The sequence below is a fragment of the Cavia porcellus genome, unplaced genomic scaffold (genome assembly GCF_034190915.1).
Source record: "Cavia porcellus strain 051 isolate PalLab524CR breed Dunkin Hartley unplaced genomic scaffold, mCavPor4.1 scaffold_3, whole genome shotgun sequence".
NCBI classification, from domain to species: domain Eukaryota; kingdom Metazoa; phylum Chordata; class Mammalia; order Rodentia; family Caviidae; genus Cavia; species Cavia porcellus.
Window position 1 is genome coordinate 121,279,120 of NW_026947486.1, and position 20,487 is coordinate 121,299,606.

The 20,487-nt window shown below is 35.8% G+C and overlaps 1 protein-coding gene across 5 annotated transcripts in view; it reads left to right on the plus strand.

Annotated features, from left to right (window-relative positions):
* Brcc3 (BRCA1/BRCA2-containing complex subunit 3) overlaps positions 1-20,487 on the plus strand; it is a 59,607-nt gene that overhangs the window by 34,965 nt on the left and 4,155 nt on the right. For all 5 annotated transcript variants that reach the window (XM_063246635.1, XM_063246633.1, XM_013141222.3 and 2 more), the window contains 2 exons: positions 19,580-19,711; positions 20,351-20,394. In XM_063246635.1, the coding sequence (XP_063102705.1) occupies positions 19,580-19,711; positions 20,351-20,394 (176 nt within the window). The remainder of the gene's footprint in view (positions 1-19,579; positions 19,712-20,350; positions 20,395-20,487) is intronic.

A 20,487-nucleotide genomic window follows, 5' to 3' on the forward strand; every position in this document is an offset into this window, starting at 1 on the left:
TCTCCACATCATCACCATTTGTTATTATTTGAATTCCTTGATAATATCATTCTTTTTGGAGTAAGCTGGTATCTCAATATTGTTTTAATTTGCATTTCTCTAAGGGCTAATGATGAATGATTTTTACATGAATTTTTTGACCATTTGTACTTCTTCTAAGATGTGTATGTTTACTTGCTCATTTTTTGATACATTTATTTTAAGGAGTCTAATTTTTATGAGTTCTTTATATATTCTGTAAGATCACCGTCGCGAAGAAGATCCCAAGGGACCAGCTCTCATGAAAAATCAAGGGCTTTTTATTATCCGCACATGCGAGGGACTCTCTGACTGCACTCCGGTGGGGAGAGGGAAGAGAGAGTGCCCGGGTTGGGAAGTGCACAGTATATAAAGCTGAAAATCGCAAAGCAAGCGTCGGTTACAGAAGCAGATGGCATTGGTTAATAGGGTTCGTGTCATTTGCTTATTGGTGGGGGAGCTATCAGCTGCAGGTGGCCTGATGTTTGTGAAAACTCATATCCTGTCTGGCAGGGTCGATAGTTTATGGTGCTCTTATTTTTGGGGACGTTGGACCACAACTTCCTTACCAGGCCAGAACATCTGGTTGTTCTGACCGTGTGACAAGGCAAGAGGGGTTTCCTAAATGTTTTAACTCTTCAATTCTACATGTTAGTCCAAGGAATAACAAGAAAAACTTTTTTCCCACTGTGTAAGCTGTCTCTTCACGCTGTTGGTGTTTTGTTTTGTTTTGTTTTGTTTTGTTTTTACTGTGCAAAAGCTTTTGAATTTGATATGATCCTACTTGTGGATTCTTGGTATTATTTCTTGTGCCATTGGAGTTCTGCTTAGAAATCCTTTGCCAATGCCTGTGTCTTCAAGAGTTGTTCATAGTTTATTTTCTAGCAGTTTTTCTGTTTTGACCTTTAGATCTTTGATTATTTTGATTTTAGCTTAGTACATCGTGAGATATATAGGCCTAGATTGAATCTTTTCCATAAGGATGTCTAGTTTTTCTAGTACTATTTATTAAAGAGGCTATCTTTCCTTCAATGTATCTTTTTAGCCCCTTTGTCAAAAACGATCAAATAGCTGAATATGGTGGGGGCTGTTTCTGTGTTCTTTATTCTGTTCCATCAGTCCATGTCCGTTTTTTGTGCCAGTACCAACTGTAGCTTTATAGTATAGCTTCAAATCTGGGATTGTGATGTTACTTGCTTTGATTTTGTTGCTCAGGTTTGCTTTTGCTATAGTGGGTTGCTTCTGGTTCCATATGGATTTTAGGATTGTTTTCTCGTAAGTCTGTGAGAAGTGTTGTTCTTATTTTGATTGGGATTCCATCAAATCTGACTATCAGTTTTAGAAGTATAGCCATTTTGATTATATTGATTCTACCTATCCAGTAATGAGATATCCTTCCATTTCCTGGTGTCTTCCTTAATATACTTCTTCAGAGTAAGGTAATTTTCATTGTTGAGGTCTTTTACTTCCTTAATTAGGTTAATTATAAAGTATTTAAATTTTCTTCATGCTATTATGAATACTATTGTTATTTTTATTTGTTTTTAAATGAGTTGATTGTTAGTGTAAATAAACATTTTATTTTTGTGTGTGTTGATTTTTGTATCCTGCTATAACTTCAATGAAGTTTTTGTGTCTTTAAATAGAACATCATGTCTACAAATAATGATATTTTGATATCATCTTATACATATCCTTTTTTATTTCTTTATGATAGCTGATTTCTCTAGCTAATATTTCAAGGACTATGTTGAATTGAAGCAATAATAGTGGACATCCTTAACTTTTTCCTGAGTTTAGAGGAAAAGCTTTCAGTTTTTCCCCATTTATTGTGATGTTGGAGTAAGTATGTCATAAATGGCTTTTATGAGATTGAGACAGGTCCTTCTATGCCTGTTTTCTTCAAAGTTTTTTTTTTTAATCATGAATAGATGTTGGATTTTGTCAAAGGCTGTTGTCCCTGCATCTATTGAGATGATCATATGTTTTTGTCTTTTTGAGACAAGAGTTTCACTATGCAGTTCAGCTTGGCCTTCAGCTCAAATTATAGCCCAGGATGGTCTTGAACTCATAACAATCCTCCTGCCTCAGCCTCCCAATGATCATGTAATTTTTGCCCTTGTTTCTGTTCATGTATATTATATGTATATTCTGTGTATTACATTTATTGATTTGCATATGTTGATTACTGCCTCAGTATAATTACCTGTCATTGCATTGTTCAGGATGTTTATGTCTCCTTGATTCAGTTTGGTAATTCACATGTATCTTGGAATTTCTTCATTTCTTCTGAATTCTTTAATTCTTTGGTGCACAGATTTGTGAAAAAACTGTTGGTAATCTGGATTTCAGGACTATCCACTGTGATTTCACCTTTTCATTTATAATTGACTTGATTTGTGTCTTTTCTTTTTCCTTTTTTATTTGTGGTAAAATTATGTGTTTATCTGTTTATTCTTTCAAAGAACCAGCTCTGACTCATTGATTCTTTGTATTTTTTTAAGTCTCCATTTCATTGATTTTGCTTTGAACATTATAATTTCCTTCATTGTACAAGCTCTTATATTTATTACTTTAAAGTACATGATTAGATTATTTACTTGGGCTCACTATTTTTCGAATGTGGGCATTCATAGCTATGAACTTCTCCCTTAGAACTGCTTTCATTGTGTCCTATAAATTCTAGTATGATGTATTCACATTATCATTTGATTCTAGGAACTATCTTATTTCTTCCTTAATTTCTTCTGTGACTCATTGATTATTCAGCAGTGTGTTAATTTCCATACATTTGCATAATATCTTTGGTTTCTTTTGCCATTGATTCTAGTTTCATTGCACTGTGATCCGATAACAGGTATTATACATTTCTGATTCTTTTACATTTACTTAAGCATGCTTTAGTAACTAATATGTGGTCCATTTTGAAGAAAGTTCTGTGTGCTGCCCAAAAGATGTGTACAGGGAACCTTTGACTTTTGAAATCAATTGGTTCCCAAGGACTGGTTGTAACTTCAGTAATCAGTTGAAGACTCAGGCTTCTCTACACAGTCTTCAGAATTTCTCTCCTGAATACAGGCAGATCTTAGTGTCCTTAGACACTGGCCCAGGATTTCTCAATTAATCTCATATAGGAAAGGATGCTGTAATGCTCCTTCCAGAACTCTTTAAAGGTTAAATCTGTAACTGAGACCATCAGGAAGCACAAGCAGCTGGCATTCAGGACATAACTAAGACTTTGGTTGTCAGTTAAAACTAAAATTCTGGAATAGCCCACGTTGTTCATATGTCAGGCTGGTCATAACTCAAGGACCCACTGTATTTTGCAGTTCTCAGGTACACTGTAAATGCCGATTAGTTCCATTTTTTGAAAGGTTTGGTTCAACTCTGATATTTCTGTGTTGATTTTTTGTCTCCTTGATCTATTTCTGATAGATTGAGGTTCCCCACTATAATTGTATTGATACTTATCTGATTTTTTATGTTCAGTAGTGTGTGTTTTAGGAAGTTTGGTACATTTTGGGTTTTGATGCATATATGTTTATAATCATTATCTCTTCCTATTGAATAGTTCCATTAACTATTATATAGTGTAATTCTTTGTGTCTTTTGTCCAGATTTGGCTTAAAATAATCTTATATTAAATAGGATAGCTATTCCTACTTGTTTTAGGACTTCCTTTGCATGGAATATTGTTTTCTAGCTTTTAATTTTTACTCCATGAATTTCTTTTTGGGTTAAATGTGTTTCTAGTGTACTGTGGGATTTTGTTTCTTTATCCATACTGCTAATCTGTGTCTTTTGATTAGTTAATTAAGACCATACACATTGATAGTTATAACTGATAGGTATCCATTTTCTCCTGTCATTGTGTTCATTTCTAGATATTGTTTTCCTTTGTTTCCCATCTGCTTAATTGACCTACTAGTACATTTATTCTGTTGAACTTTTTGACATTGTTAGCATCATTGTCTCTTTCTAGGATATCCTTGACAATTTTTCAGAATGCTGTTTTGGTGGTCATGAATTTCTTTGGTGTTCTTTATCATGGAAATATCTTATTTCTCCATCAACTCTGAAAGATAATTTTGCTGGATATATCTGTCTGGGTTGGAAGTTGTTTTCTTTTAAGGACTGAAATGCTTCATTTCAAGCTCTTTCTTATAATGTTTGTGTTGTGAAACCTCCTGTAATTATGATGGATTTTCCTTTATAAGTGATTTGTTGCTTTTTTCTAATGATTTTTAAGATTCTGTTCTTGTGTTGGATTTTTGGTATTTTAATTATGTGGCATAGAGTGGGTTTTTTCTTTGCATTTCTTCTCTTCTGCTTCTTCATCTGCTTCTGCTTCTTCTGCTGCTGCTACTGCTTCTTCTGCTTCTGCTTCTTCTTTTTCTGCTTCTGCTTCTTCTTCTGTTTCTGCCTCTGCTTCTTCTTTCTTCTTTCTTCTTCTTCTGTACCAGGAATCAAACTCACAACTTCACACTTGCCAGGCAGGCATTGTGCCACTGAGCTACATCCCAGACCCTAGAGTGTTTTTTTTTCTTCTTTTGGTGATTACTCCGTGCCTCACTTATCTGTATATTAAATTCTATTTTCTATGTCTGGAAAGATTTTTGCTATTACTTCTGTAAACAGATTCTTGTAGGATCTTTGTGCTGTCTTCTGATTTTTCACTAATTCCAATTGCTCAACTTAGTCTTCTAGCAGCTGTGGATCCATTTTTCATGTTCTCTTGTTGTTTGTAGGGTATCTCATTAATTGATCAGCTGCCTCAACAGGTTTTCTGTATCTTACATGCTGTCTGTTTATTGGTCACTTCTACTGCATATACTTTCAATTGCATTTTTAATCTCCTAGATTTCTGTTTGGAACTTTTATATGGACTCCAATTCTTTTCTATACATTTCTATGCATTTATATTTTGCATTTCTTTCTTTTTTTATGATTCTTACATTTCTGTAGAAATACAAAAGACTCAGAATAGTCTAAACAGCTTTAATAAAGGAACAAAATTAGAGCTCCAACTCTTCCCGGTCCTACAACTTATCACAAAGTTACACCAATTATGACAAAATAGCGTTGATATCAAGATAGGCAAACCCCCAAGGTACCAATATGAAGTCCCAAAATAGATACCCACTTAACAGACAGTTGATTTCTGGCAAGGATGCAGAAGCAATTAAGTGGAGAAAGGATTGTACCCTCAATAAATATACTGGAACAACGGGATATCCACATGCAAAATCCCAAACCTTATACTACATCAAAAATTTCTTAAGACATCCAAAAGTTAACTCAAAATGACTCATAGTGGGTTAGTTAAAGGCAGGTGTGACCTGAGTCATTGCTTTGGCTGAGGTCATTCTTTCTGGGAGAAAAAAACTAGGACAAGGTATAGAAGAGAAGGCAGTACCTACAGAGGTGTTCAGTGAAGGGAGGCTTTGAATTTGCTTCCAAACAGGCCATATGGGTAACAAAGGAGACCGTTATGCTTCTTATTCTTTTTTTTTTACCTGTCTTAACTATTTTGTATATACATAAACAGATAAATGTTTCTTTTAGCTTGTCACACTAATGAAGCAATATGATGTTTACACATGTGTCTGATTTATTTCACTAATAAGTATATCCTCAAGGTGCATGCATTTACCAATAAAAGTGTCCAATTTATCATACTTTATGGCTGAGTAGTATTCTGTTGTATAGAAATACCACATCTTTTTTATCTATTTCTCAGTCAGTGGCCATTTAGGTTGTTTCCAGTATCTGGCTATTATAAACTGAGCTGCTATAAACATGGGTGCATATATATCGCTGTGGTGTAATGTTTTTAATTCTCTTCGGAAGATACCCAGAAGGGCAATAGCTGGGTAGAATGGAACTCCAATCCTAGGTTTTTTTTTGAGGAAATCTTCACACTGCTTTCCACAGTGGTTGTACCAGTCTGCATTCCCAACAGTGGAGAAGGATTCCTTTTTCCTTACAGCCCTCCAGTATTTGTTATTGGTTGATTTCTTGATGATAGCCATTCTTTCTGGTGTGAGGTGAAATCTCAGTGTTGTTTTAATTTGCATCTCTCAAATGACCAATGCTGTTGAACATTTATTCACATGTTTATTTGCTGTTTGTACTTCTTCATTTGAGAAATGTGTGTTCATCTCAGGTATGTGTAAATCTAGGAGGACTGATTTTTTTTTTAGTTCTTTATATGTTCTCAGTAGTAATCCTTTGTCTGAGAAACAGCTAGTAAACATTTTCTTCCACATTGTGGGTTGTCTCTTCCATCTGTTGGTGGTTTCTCTTGCTATGCAAAAGTTTTTTTGATAGAGTGAGATCTCATTTGTTGATTCTTTGCAATAAGCCCTGTGCAATCTGGGTTTTATTTGTAAAATCTTTGCCTACATCAACATCTTCAAGAGTTTTACCTACTCAATCTTCCAGCAGATTTAATGTTTCTGTTTTAACATTAAGATCTTTAATTCATTCTGATTTTAGCTTAGTGCATGGTGAATGATTATGGGTCCAGTTTTAATCTTCGGCATGTAGAAAGCCAGTTTTTCCAACACTATTTATTAAAGAGGCTATCTTTCTTCCAGTGAATGTGTTTGGCGTCTTTGTCAAAGATAAGGTAGCTTAGTGCATTTGCAATTGTTGCTGCATCTTGTAATCTAGTCCATTGATCTTCAGGTCTGTTTTTTGTGCCAGTACCACACTGTTTTTATCACAGTAGTATTCAGTGTAATTTCAAGTCAGGGATTGTGATGCCTACTATCTTGTCTTTGTTGCCCAAGATCATCTTTGCTATTCTAGGTCTCTTCTGGTTCCAGATGAATTTTAGGATTGTTTTTTCTAGTTCTCTAAGGTATGGTATTGGAATTTTGATTGGGATTGCATTGAATCTGTATGACAATTTTGGAAGTATGGCCATTTTCACTATATTGGTTCTTCCTTCACAAGAGCATGGGATATCTCTATTTTCTAATATCCTCTTCAATGTCCTTTTTCAGAGTACTATAGTTTTCAATGTACTATAGTTTTCAATCCTTTGTTAGATTGATTGCTAGGTATTTCATTTTTTGGATGTTCTTGCAAAAGGTATTGTTTCCCTGATTTCTCTCTTAGTGTATTTATTATTTGTGTACAAGAAGACTGTTGATTTTTGAGTGTTGATTTTGTAACCAGCTACATGACTGAATTTGCTTATTAAATCTAGTAGTCTTTTGGTGGAGTTTCCATGGAGAGTATCATCCAATCTGCAAATAATGACAGTTTAACTTCATCTTTGCCTATCATTATTCCTTTTATTTCTTTCTTTTGTCTAATTGCTCTGGCTAAACTTTCCAAGACTATGTTGAATAAGAATGGAGACAGTGACCATCCTAGTCTTGTTCCTGATTTTAGCGTGAAAGCTTTCAGTTTTTGTTCATTTAGTATGATACTGGTTGTTGGTTTCTTATAAATGGCTTTTATCAAAATGAGATAAAGACCATCTATTCCAATGTTCTGTAGGGTTTTTGTCATGAATGGATGCTGGACTTTGTCAAAAGCTTTTTTTGCAACTACTGAGACAATCATATGATTTTTGTCCCCGGCTTTGTTATTATGGTGTATTACGTTTATGGATTTGCAGATGTTGAATTATCCCTGCATCACTGGGATAAATCCCACTTAGTCATGGTGTACAATCTTTTTGACAACTTGCTGCACTTTGTTTGCCAGTATCTTACTGAGGATTTTTGCATCAGTGTTCATTAGGGAGGTTGGCCTGTAATTTTGTTTCTTAGTTGGGTTCTTCTCTAGTTTTGATATCAGGGTAATGCTTGCTTCCAGGAATGAACTTGGGAGTATTGCTTCCCTTTCAATTTCATTAGAGTTTGAGAAGTAGTGGTGTTGAGGCCTTTTCTAAATTTCATGTAGAATTCTGAAGTGAATCAATCAGGGTCTAGATTTTCTTTGTTGGTAGGTTTTTAATTACATTTTTTATTTCATGGTTGATACTGATTTATTTAGGATTTTTATGTCTTTTTGGTTCAGGTTTGGTAATTCTTGTGTCTAGAAATCTGTGCATTTCTTCTGCATTTTCCATCTTACTAGGTGTTTTCAAAGCAAGTGTAGATAATCTGGATTTCTGCAGGGTCCAATGTGATTTCATTCTTTTCATTCCTAATTGCATGTATTTGAGTCATTTCTTTCCTTTTTTTGATAAGGCTGGCTAAGAGTTTATTATTTTATTTAATCTTTCAAAGAAATAACTCTTGAATTCATTGGTTCTTTTTTTTTTAGTCTGCAATGTGTTAATTTCTGCTCTTTATAATTTCCTTCCTCATATTAGTTTCACAAACTGCATCTTTATGTATTGTGCATTAGTAACATAGGTTTATATTTTTAAAAAGTTTTGTGATTTAAACATATACTGATAAAAAACAAACATAAATTTTATATGACAATTTAAAATAAATTTATGAACTAAAATTACCTTAATATAGATCTTTATTTTTGGCTACATGTTTATCTTTTTAGAAGTCTTTCTATTTTCACGTGGTTTTGTGTTTCTAATTTCCCTTTCAACTTGAAGAACATCCTCTAAACCTTTAATGTTTCTTGTCTAGTGGTAAGGAACAACCTCAGCTTTTGTTATTCGATAAAGTGTTAATTGCCCCTTCATGAATTGTTTGTTTGCTTGCTTGCTTAATCAGTATTGGAAATTGAACTCAGGGTCTTTGCACTGAGCTGCATCCCAGTTTTATTTATTTATTTGCTTGTTTAATCTTTGAGACAAAGTCTCACTACATTGCTCAGGCTAAGTTTAAGAATGCTGGAATTGGACTTCCGGGAGAACATGGCGGACAGATAACAGCAACTACCGGAGGCTCTCTGAAAACTAGGCTCAGAAGCCAGGTATGGTGCGGACTAAAGAGACATAAGCAGGTGGAGTTATGCTCTGCTGACTCAGGAACGAACTCGGCTGAGAGAAACCAACTCGGAATGCAGTCCTGGTGCTAAAACAGGAACAGAAAAGCCTCGCTGCTGAGGCTGGACCCCACACCATTTGGGTTTCCCGCCGCGCGGTGGCTGGCTGCCTCTACATCGGCTCGGCAAGGAGAGAGACGCACGGAAACTCTGAGAACGGGAGTCTGTGAACGGAGTCGAAAACAGGACAGGCAGGGAGGCATGTTCTGACTTGTGGCGAGGTGAGTGAGAGAAACTGACACTCCACCACAGTTTGACTCCAGCGGACTTTCTGGGCCCGGGCAGTCCTGCGGGAGCAGGGCGCGCTGGCGACTCCAGCCACACATTCCCCTGTCGGGCGGGATTGATGAAAAGTGCCTGGCCTGCGTGACGCTGCCGGCGGACCCCGTAGGCTGGCCCAACCCAGATCCCAGAGCCTGACGGAGGCCGGGAGGGGCGGGCCCCCGCGTAGGCTGCCTGGTGTGCAGCAGTGAGTGGAAACACCTAACCGGCGCAATTCGATCAGGCTGTGGCTGACAGAGAGAGAAGCTAGGCCTCTCATATAAGCTTGCATACATAAGGAACAGAGAATATGGGAAGAGGCAGCAACAAGAAAGGCTCCTCGGCCCCCAATTCTGAGAAACAGGCAATAACAGACACCGCACCATTACACATAAGGCGCCATATAGAGAGCCTCATAGACCAATTCAGGAATGAAGTTATCAACGACCTGAAGCTAGAAGTATGCAAAATAGTTAGAGAAATACTAAGCACCACCCAAGAAAAAACAGATGGTGGAATGGAAGAACAGAAAAAGAGGGGAGAAGTGTTTGATGGAGAAAACAGGGAAAGCATAGAATACGTGAAGCAGGTTCAAAGGGACTACCAAGAAACTAAGAAGTCTATCGAAGACTGGCATAACAGCTTGAAAGAAACTAAGGACAGACTATCTGAACTGGAGGGCAGAATTGTAATATGGGAGAATGAAATGAAAAACTTCTTAAAAATAACAAAGAAACAAACAGCAATAATACAAAGACAAGAAGATGATAAGAGGAGCCATAACTTAAGGATTAAGAACATAAAAGAAGAAGTAGGGACACAAACAAATGAACTACAAAAGCTACTCACAGAAATAATCCAGGAGAATTTTCCTAATTTAGCAAAAGGTAAAGATACTCAGATGTATGAGGCATACAGGACCCCAGCTACCTACAACCCAAACAGAGCAACACCCAGGCATATAATAATAAAAATTCCAGAAATTCAATACAAGAACAGAATATTAAAAGCTGTCAGAGACAAGAAGCAGACCACTTACAAGGGAGCACCCATCAGAATTACAGCAGATTTCTCTGCACAAACCATCAAATCACGAAGAGCTTGGGGGGAAATAATTCAAGCTTTGAAAGATAATAATCTCCAGCCAAGATTGAGATATCCTGCACAACTGTCCCTCGAAATTGATGGAAAAACAAGGTGCTTCCAGGATAAAGAGGAACTGGGGGAATTTGCAACCACCAATTCAACTCTACAGAGAGTATTGCAGGATATTCTAAAAAAAGAAAAATACAAAGAATCCAGAAATAATGGAGGCCACAACGAATGGAGCAGAGAACAAAGTGAAGAAGACAAACTGACAGCTACTGACAGAATAAGAGCTCAACAGAAATGAGGCAGAGAAGATTGGATGATAGGAACAGCTATTTTGGAGAAAATGACATCTTAATAGGTAATACTGATTTAGTATCATCTTGTTTTGAAGTCTCATCTAGCTTTTGTCCTTCTGTCTCCAATGGTCCAAATAGGTTGTATCTTACTGGATTTTATTATGTATGATAGTATAAGCAAAAACCTTTTAAAGACAAGGAGATTATACAGAAACCATTGTTCATTTTCTGTTAGTCGATTCTAAATACTCTGTAATGCTGTCATTCTCTTGAATGGTTTTACATTGTTTTGATATACTTAATGCTACAGTATACGAAGTTGTACTCAAGGATTTCAAGGAAAGAGATAATATGGTAACTACTTTTAGGTCAGGATTATCTGGTGGTGAAACACTATTCTGCTTAAATGGTTATGTTTTGAACTGTGCTGTTTCGTTGTTATGCCCTCTTTTATCTCAATCTCCACTCCATTATTTACTTTTTTATTTTTATCCTTTTAATTAAAGGAAAAAAATAGCAGGATATATTATAGTAACCCACTTTGACTTTCCATTACCTCGATTTAAAGCCCTGTATTACTCTCACCATCTGGTTTTTAACTGATGTTCCCCCATTCTGTTTTGCTGGATAGTATCAGGTTCGAAAATTTAGGCATCAGCTGTGAAGATAATGAGATTCATTATGACGCCCATTCTCATTGACTTTTATCTATTTTTGAAGACCTACAATGTCTCCAATGTTTTGGTTTTGTCGGTTTTATTCTTTACAGTTTTGTTCAATTGTATTGTAACTAACAATATAGGCAATTCTATTAGAGATAGCGGGAGGCATTATGGTAACCATTGTTGATCACCTTGTATTATGTTTTCACATTATCTATTATGTCCACCCTTTTGACTTGACCGATTCTGTTCTGTTATGTCACATTTGGTTTTACTCTCTTCCAAAAAAGTAATAAGAACCATGGGAGCAATGAAACCCAAAATGTGTAATAGTCATTGTACAAAAGAGAGGAAAAGAAAGTGCTCTGTACTATATAACTGCATGTATATTTAAGTGTATAAGATAGAAAATGATATCACAGAGTTTTATTGGATCATTGAACAGAACTGTTTGCAGTATCATTGATGGAATGTCCACTTTACAAGCTTTAATTTTGTGACTTGAACAATTATTTCTAAGATGACAATATGTAATCCATTAACTAGTAATTTCCTACTGTTCATTTTTTTTTCTGCAAATCTGTATAACTTGTACCCTTTCTCTGTTTTTTTTCTTTTCTCCTTAAATAAAATTAAAAAAAAAAAAAAAAAAAAAGAATGCTGGAATTACAGATGTGCACTACAACACCTGACTAACTTTGTTTTTCGAGGACAGTTTTGCCAGATATAGTATTCTTTTCTGGCGTAATTATTATTTTTTTCAGAACTTTGAATCTGTTATCTCAATTCTTTGTAGCCCACAAGTTTTCTGCTGAGAAATCCACTGATAAACTTGTGCTCCTTTGTCCATAAGGAAACACTTTCCCTTAATTTCTTTTTTAAATTAAGTTTATTGGTATAATTTAGATATACGTAATGATCACATTCATCACTATACCTGTACAGAATATATCTTAGTTCCTTGTTTTCCTCCGATTTTCCTCCAGTCTTTAACCCTTCTTGCCCTCCTTCTTTACAAAGCTTTTACATTTTATCTTTTTTTCCCACCCCTACTCCAGTTCCGCTTTCCCTTGAATAATTACTTCCTATTTCATAATATCTATTATACATGTTTGCTTTTATTTACACTTTGTTTTATATACTGCAGAGACAATGTGATATTTACATATGTGTGTCCAATTTATTTCACATAAAGAGTGTGGTTTCAAGGTCCATCCATTTAGCTATAAATGCTTCAAGTTTGTCCTTTTTATGCCTGTGTAGTACTCTACTGTAATTTTTAGAACCTCATCTTTTTATCTATTCTTCAGGTGATGGGCATTTATGTTGTTTCCAAGATTTATATAGTGTAAGCTATGCTGCTATACACTTGAGTAAACATGAATTGCTGTGGTATGGTGTTTAAAGTCTTTTGAGAATATACCAAAAAGTAGAATAGCTGAGTCAAATGGAACCTCTAGTCCTAGTTTTTTGAGGAATGTCTACACTGATTTCCATGGTAGCTCACCTGTCACTGTTGGTTGCACCAACAACGGAGAAGGGTTCCTTTTTCCCACAACCCTGCCAGCATTTGTTATAGGTTCATTTGCTGATAATAGCTATTCTTTCTTGAGTGAGATGGATTCTCAGCATTGTTTTTAATTTGTATCTCTCGGATGCTTACTGATGTTGAGCATGTTTTTATGTATTTATTTGCAGCTTGTGTTTCTGAGAAGTGTCTGTTTATTTCAGATGCCATTTTTGGACTGAATTTTTATATTGGAGGGTCTGATTTTTTTTAGTTCTTCATATTTCTAGATATTAGTCTTTAACTGAAGAACAACTGGCTAAGATTTTTTTCCCACTCTGTGGATTGTCTTTTCACTCTGTGGTGATTTCTTTTGCTGTGCAAAAGCTTTTTAATAAGATGAAGTTCTACTTGTTCATTCTTTGTAGTATTTCCCATGCCATCAGTGTTTTCTTCGTGAAGTCTTTGGTTACATCTGTATCTTCAAAAGTTCTATGTAGTCTATCTTCCAACAGATTTAGTGTTTTTAATATTTAGATCTTTGATTCATTTGTATTTTAGTTTAGTGCTTGTCATATAGATGGGGCTAGTTTTAATTTTTAGCATGTGTAGAGCCAGTTTTTCCAGCACCATTTTATTAAAGAGGTTATCTTCTTCCAGTAAATGTGTTTGGCACCTTTGTCAAAATAAGGTGGCTGAGTATGTTTGAAGTTATTTCTGCATCTTCTAATCTGTTCCACTGATCTTCAGGTGTGTGTTTTTTGTTTTGTCTTATTTGGGTTTTTTGTTTGTTTGTTTTGCCATTACTGTGGTTTTTTTTTTTTTTTTTTTAAATCACAGTAACTTTGTAGTATAATTTCAAGTCAGGGATTGTGATGCCCCCTGCTTTGCCTTTGTTGCCCAGAATTATTCTTTGCTATTCTAGTTCTCTTCTGGTTCCAAATGAATTTTCAGAATGTTTGCTCTAGTACTGTGAGGTATGCTGATCACATTTTGATTGGGATTGCATTGAATCTGTATGGCAAATTTGGGAGTCAAGCCATTTTTACTATATTGATTTTTCCTACCCAAGAGCAAGAAATCTTTCCATTTTCTGATAGTCTCTCCTTTTTCAGAGTGCTGTAGTTTTCAATGTAGAGTTCTTTACATCCTTTGTTAAATTGATTACTGAATACTTCTTTTGATGCTATTGTGAAAGATGTGGTTTCCCTAATTTGTCTCACAATGAGTTTGTTATTTATGTACAGAAATGTAATTGATTTTTGAATGTCAACTTTTTATCCATCTACATGAATAAATCTGGTTATTAAATCTAGAAGTCTATTGGTGGAGTTTTTGCAAGTGAAGATAATTTAAGTTATTCTTTCCATATCTTTATTCATTTCATTTCTTTTTCTTATCTAATTGCTCTAGGTAATGTTTCCAGAAGTATAATGTGCTTTGGTGTTAAATGTCTTTGTACTTATTCTAATTGGAGTTTTTGGCCTTCTCAAATTTGTGTATCCATTTGTTTTTTCAGATTTGAGATGTTTTTTATCATTGTGTCTCCACATACATTTTCTGCTCCTTTTTTGGTCTCTTTTTTTTCTTGAATTTCTACAATGTATAAATTGATCCACTTGCTAATATCCCATAAATCTTTTGTTGTTGTTGTTGTTGTTGTTCTTTCTTTTTTCATTTTGCTCCTCTGCTTTGCTTTCAAATGACTGGCCTTGAAGCTTGATTATTCTTTCTTCTGCTTGACAAAATCTCTGGTAAACTTCATAGTACCATTTTCAGTTGGGTTATTGTGTTTTTTAGCCCCAGAATTTCTACTTGGTTCCTTTTTAGTTTTGTTCGTACCATCTGTTTATATATCATTTGCCTGATTTTACTTATTGTATGTCTATTTCTAGTCTACTGAGCATTTTTATGGCAATTATTTTAAATTCTTTGTTAAACAATCATAGATCTGTGTTTTGATAGGGTTGGTTTCTGGAATTATATTTTGTGTTTTGATGGGTTGTGTTTGTTTCTTTGTATGCCTTGTGATTTTTTGTTGTTGTTCTTGTTGAGACTTGAACATTTGAAAAAACAACCTCTACAAATCTTTAGAGAGTTTTGCTGATCAGTGCAAATAGATATTCTAAGACCTCTTAAACCTTTTCTGAGAATGTGCATGTGCTTTTAATTATTGCATTTTCTCTAAGCAATTTGTCCCTGTTTCTTCCCAGAAGCCCATAATCTTTTACTCTGGTGGCTGTCCACAAAACCGAGTCTTTAATATGTGAGTTTATCTGCTATCAGTTTTCAAACCAGGCTCCCATTACTGTCAGCACTCCCAAGTCAGGTGAGACAAATCTAGACCCTCAGGCAGTCACTAGAATACCAAGAATTTTAGACTCTCAGTATATTCTTTTTGCAGCCCAAGGCAGGACCCCTAGTGTGCTAGGGTGTCTCCCCATTATTATTATGATAGGGTCAAGTAAGGAGGGAAGTAGACAGGCACACAGAGTGCTGCAAATTTTTCTACCACTTTCACTAGAATCACTTTTTGGTTTTATATTGATCTGGGTATGTTATGGCTTATATCTAAATGTTCCTCCATAGCCTCATGTGGTCATAGTTGGAGCTTTTAGAAGGTGGCTGCAAGTAGAGTACATGGTGCTAGGACTAAGGGAGCCCCACCCTGGGTGTGAATGCTATCTGCCCTAAGGTCGTGTAGCTTGGAGAGAATGTAAGACACAGAAAGAGGATAGAATGTCAAGACCTAAAGAGGGCAGCTGTTTTTCGTGAGTATTGCTTGTTGCTTCCTACTTTGCCATTTTGCTGCCTTCTGCCAACCGTCAACTGTTTGTCTTTTGCAGTGCCCCTCTACCATGCTACCCCGGGCTGGAGCTAGCCAACTATGGATTAAAACCTCTACAAAGTGTGAGCCAAAGAAACCTTTTACTTTAGTGTTAAGTGTTTTGTCTCAGCAATGAGAAAAAGTAACCAAGACAGGGTGTTAGAAATTTGTACCTGCCTTCTACAAATATTCTTACAAAGATATTCCAGTCTGTATGCTTTTGTTAGTAACTCAGTGTCTTTGAAAGACCAAGGTCCTAAAACCTTTTAGCCTGCCATCTTGCTTAAGTTACCTTATTTGGTTCATTTTGGAGAGATTATATAACTGTTAATTATAGTAATTCTCCATGTTTTCATCCATTTTGTCTATCTTTACTCAACTTTTTAATGATTTTATTTAATTTTTAAATTTCATAAGAATAGTAGGAAAATAATACATTGCATGTTATCTTTAAAGTAGTTGTTCAGAATATAAGATATAGACATAAAAATTTCTTTAGTTGATATTAGTACAAACCTTCATTTTCAGTGAGCTCAGAGATATTAATAGTATAATTTACTTGCATTTTTTCCTTTTCCCCTTCATCCTTTCCCCTTTCCTAATACCTTTTCCTTTTGAACAATTTCTTCCTATTTCACAATATCTATTGTACATTTTGGATCTTATTTACCCTTTCAGTTTCTTACACTGGGAGACAATACATTGTTTATACATGAATTTGATTTCACTTAAGAGTATGGTCTCAAGTTGTATGCATTTCCCAATAAAAGTCTCAAGTTTATGCTTTATAGCTGAGGGTGTTCCATTATATAAAAATACCACATCTTTTTTTATCCATTCCTCCATTGATGGACATTTGTGTTGTTTCCAAGATTTAGCTATTACAAATTGTGCTGTTGTAAACATGGTTGCACATATATCACTGAGGCATGACATTTTTAACTCTTAGGAGAAGATACGTAGAAGGAGAATAGCTTGGTCAAACAGAACCTCAAACCCTAGTTTTTGAGAAATCTCTACACTGATTTCCACAGTGGTTGCACCAGTCTACACTCTCACCAACATTGCAGAAGGATTCCTTTTTCCCAGAGCCCCACCAGCATTTGTTATTGGTTAATTTCTTGATGCTAGCTGTTCTTTTTTGAAGCGAAACAGAATCTCAGTATTGTTTTAGTTTGCATCTCTCGAATGAACAATGTTGAACTTTTTTTCATATATATATGCCTGTCTCTGGTTCACAGAAGCAGGTTGGCTTCTTGATTCTTTTCCTGGTCTGCATGGCTGCCACTGACTCTCATATATTTATTTACCATTTGTATTTCTTCATCTGAGAAATGTATAGTCATCTCAGTTGCATCTTTGAATTTGGGGTGTATGATTTTTTTCAGTTGTTTATATCCTCTAGATAGAAGTCCTTTGTCCGAGGGATACTTGCCTAAAATATTTTCCCTCTTTGTGAGTTGTCTTTTCACGCTGTTTGGTGGTTTCTTTTGATGTGCAAAAGTTTTATAATAGCCGAGATTCATAAAAATCATTTTAATAGTGCAAATTTCTTACTAATTCCAGTATTTGTGTCATCTGTAAGTGTTTTTCTACTGAGTTTTTCTCTTGATCATCTGTTATACTTTTTCTTGTGTGGCAGAGTTATAGAGTGAATTGTAGACATCAGGCTCAGTATTATTCTCCAGAGAGAGCATGCCCTTTCATGAATCAGCCTGCTGGCATAGGAGGCTTCCATCCCATCAGAAGCATATACATTAGAACTGCTGCTATTTTATTTATTTTCTGGTTTACTCTTGTTTACAGGGATAATGGTATTGGAAATGTCTTGCCTTATGATTATTCCATTTCCTGCCTCCTAGCAAATACATGACATAGTGAAGAGCTCTCTTTCTAGTTTCTAGCTCAAATCTCAGCTTCCTGTGCTTTCATAGTCTTAGCAAGTTCTGTGGATTAAAATTGGCAGGAGAGGGGAATTATGTCTATTTTTAAGGCACCTGCAAATTACATTCTGTCACATAGTCTCACATGATTGTTATAAGTGCTATTAGTTTCTCTTTATCCCAGCAAAGTTCAACTAGTATGGCAAGCACAATCCTGTATCTGTCTATCCCCCTAGATAAGACAGATACTTTTGGGGAGAAGAATGGCCACTGGTCTGTAACTCATCTGCTTATTCCTCTCTAGAATATAATTCATTTAAACTTAACCTTTGTATTCTCTGATGGTTCATTTTTTTAAAAAAATCTGTTCTTGTTTTATGATTAAAGAAATGATTGTTGGTGAGATTCTTGTAATAGAATTACCTAAGATCACCGTAATTTAGTTAAGCACTGAGATTATTCAGAGTTGAGCTTTCAGTCCTTGTATAGTCTAATCTGTTTTTACTCCTAATATGTGTGTGTGTGTGCGTGTGTGTGTGTGTGTGTGTGTGTGTGTGTGTGTGTATACTATTGAACAATTTACCAGGGTATCTCTGCCTGCTCTTCCTGAACCTAGACCCGTAAGTCCTTTGAAAACTCTCTTCAATTTTTTATCCTATATGTTTCCTCCTCTGGAATCAGAAGAGTTCTTTCCAGAAAAAATTGTCCCTGTTAGGCTCATCTCTTTGGATTTTTTCTCCTTTCCCAGTTGTTGACCCTGTAATTACTCATATGAGTAGCTCTCCAGTGAGTTCTTAGCAATTTTCTCTCTCTTTTTCTCTCTCTGCTTCCCTCTATTTCTCTCCCTCTTTCCCTCTCTGTCCCTGTTTGTCCCTTTCCTTTCCTTTCCTTTCCTTTCTCTCCTTCTCTCACTCCCTCTTACCCCCAGCTATTCTAGTTACATCATTGGTTTTGACTATCTATTTCATTAACAGAAGCAGAATCTCTTCCTAAGTATTATATCTCTGTCTACTTTTGTCCTACAATTGTAGTTTTTGAATAAACTGACAGAAGCTCTAGGAATTCCTGCTAAGAATTTGTAGAGATACATGTCCAACCCCAATACAGTAGACCATGGAACCATTTCTGCTCATGACAAACCTTGGTAAGTAAACCAGTAGCAGCAGATTGACTTTTTCAATGTATGTGGGACCATCAGTAATAATAGTTATTGTGTATTACTCAAAAGGGCTTTCTTCAAGCAACCTAGCATTTATGGTACATTCTTTCGTGAGTCCTTCTTTGGGATCTTAGGTAGGCTGAAGGGAGGGGTGGTTATAATTCACCATCATTTGTATTCCATCTAGGCTTTACCAGGGGGCCTAGACAGTACTCTGCTGGGTAGAGAAGAGAGAACAGGGAACCAGACCTTATTTTGTTTTACTGTCATGTGCCAATGAGACATCATGGTGCCAAGGATCCTGAACTTGGATTTTTCAGTGGACCCACTCCAGGTGGAGTTTAGGTGTCTCTGAATGAGAAGTGTATAGCTTCAGTTATAAGGACATCTGTTTCTCCCACTCTCGCATGAAAGTGCAAATTTATGAGAATTTCTTCTCAAGGGAGAGAATGGGAAATAAGGGCTACTGGTGATCAAGTTCTGTATAATGAATTTGATGGAGTCACTGAAAAGTCTTCACTTCCTCTTCCCCAGGCTTTGTGATCAATTTGTTCAACCTCACTGGCAGTGCTCCTGGCTGAGAATAATGTTCAGTTATTTCCTTTTTCTGGGTAATAGGCAATAAGGACCTTGAATTCCTAAAGGCTTGTGTCAAGTTTTCAGAAGTGGATTCATATTGTGTATGGAACTAGTCAATACTACTCTGCAAATGGGCTCCCAATTTGTTGCCTAGATGAACACAGTTTGAACTCTAGCCACTTTGAATTTTAATCAGTTAATGAATTACAGGAATGTTTGGTTTTTGAAGTATGCCATACCCTGGAGTTCCAGTTAAAATTATAGGCAATTCCTGATTACAACTAAAGACTCCAAGCTGACCTCTGTCCTGGTTGCCTTGCAGATATGAGAGAATTGAAATTCCAATCCATATCATACCTCATGTCACCATTGGGAAAGTGTGTCTTGAATCAGCAGTAGAGCTTCCCAAGATCCTGTGCCAGGAGGAGCAAGATGCCTATCGGAGGATTCACAGGTGGAGACCCTATTGTCCTCTTCTCTATTTCTCAGAGCCCAGTACTTTTGTCTGTAGCGGCTCACGTCTGGAGCCCCCTTTCCTTTCATCTGCAAGAAAGCATTATTGCAGTCTTTAATTGTGACTTTTTTTTACACTTGATAACAGTCTCTTTAATATATTTTTCTCTCTTGATACAGGTTCTGTACTTCAAGGGAGAGGATATTTTTTTTTAGATTATGAAAATAAGATAAACCATAACATCTTAGTAGCCCAGTTACCAAACCCTAGGTATTGCCCAATAAAACTGTACTGTATCAAGGTTTCAGTAAGAGACAGTAATTTCAAAATTACATCTTTGAATTGCCTCTTGAATTTTTAGAGAAAATTTTTTAAAAATTCACAATAATGGAAACTAGGCATAGTGGCACACACTTATAATCCCAGCTACTTGGGAGGCTGAGGCAAAAAGATTACAGATTGGTAGTCAACCTGACAACAAATTAAGACCCTGTCTTAAAATTTAAAAAATAATATTAAGGGGAATTAAATCATACAATTTTGTCTAATGTAGTTTATCATTTTTGTTACAGACCATGACCATTCGGTTTTCCTTTCAGTGCTGCTTTGCTACTAACCTAAGCTGTTTTATCCTTTTAGCCTTACACACCTGGACTCAGTAACCAAAATCCATAATGGCTCAGGTAAGATTTTTTTCTTGACCTCTGAAATACTCTCCCAACAGAAGCAAATTTAGTTGAAGTGAAGAGTACAAGTTGTCTTTACTCTTGGCATTT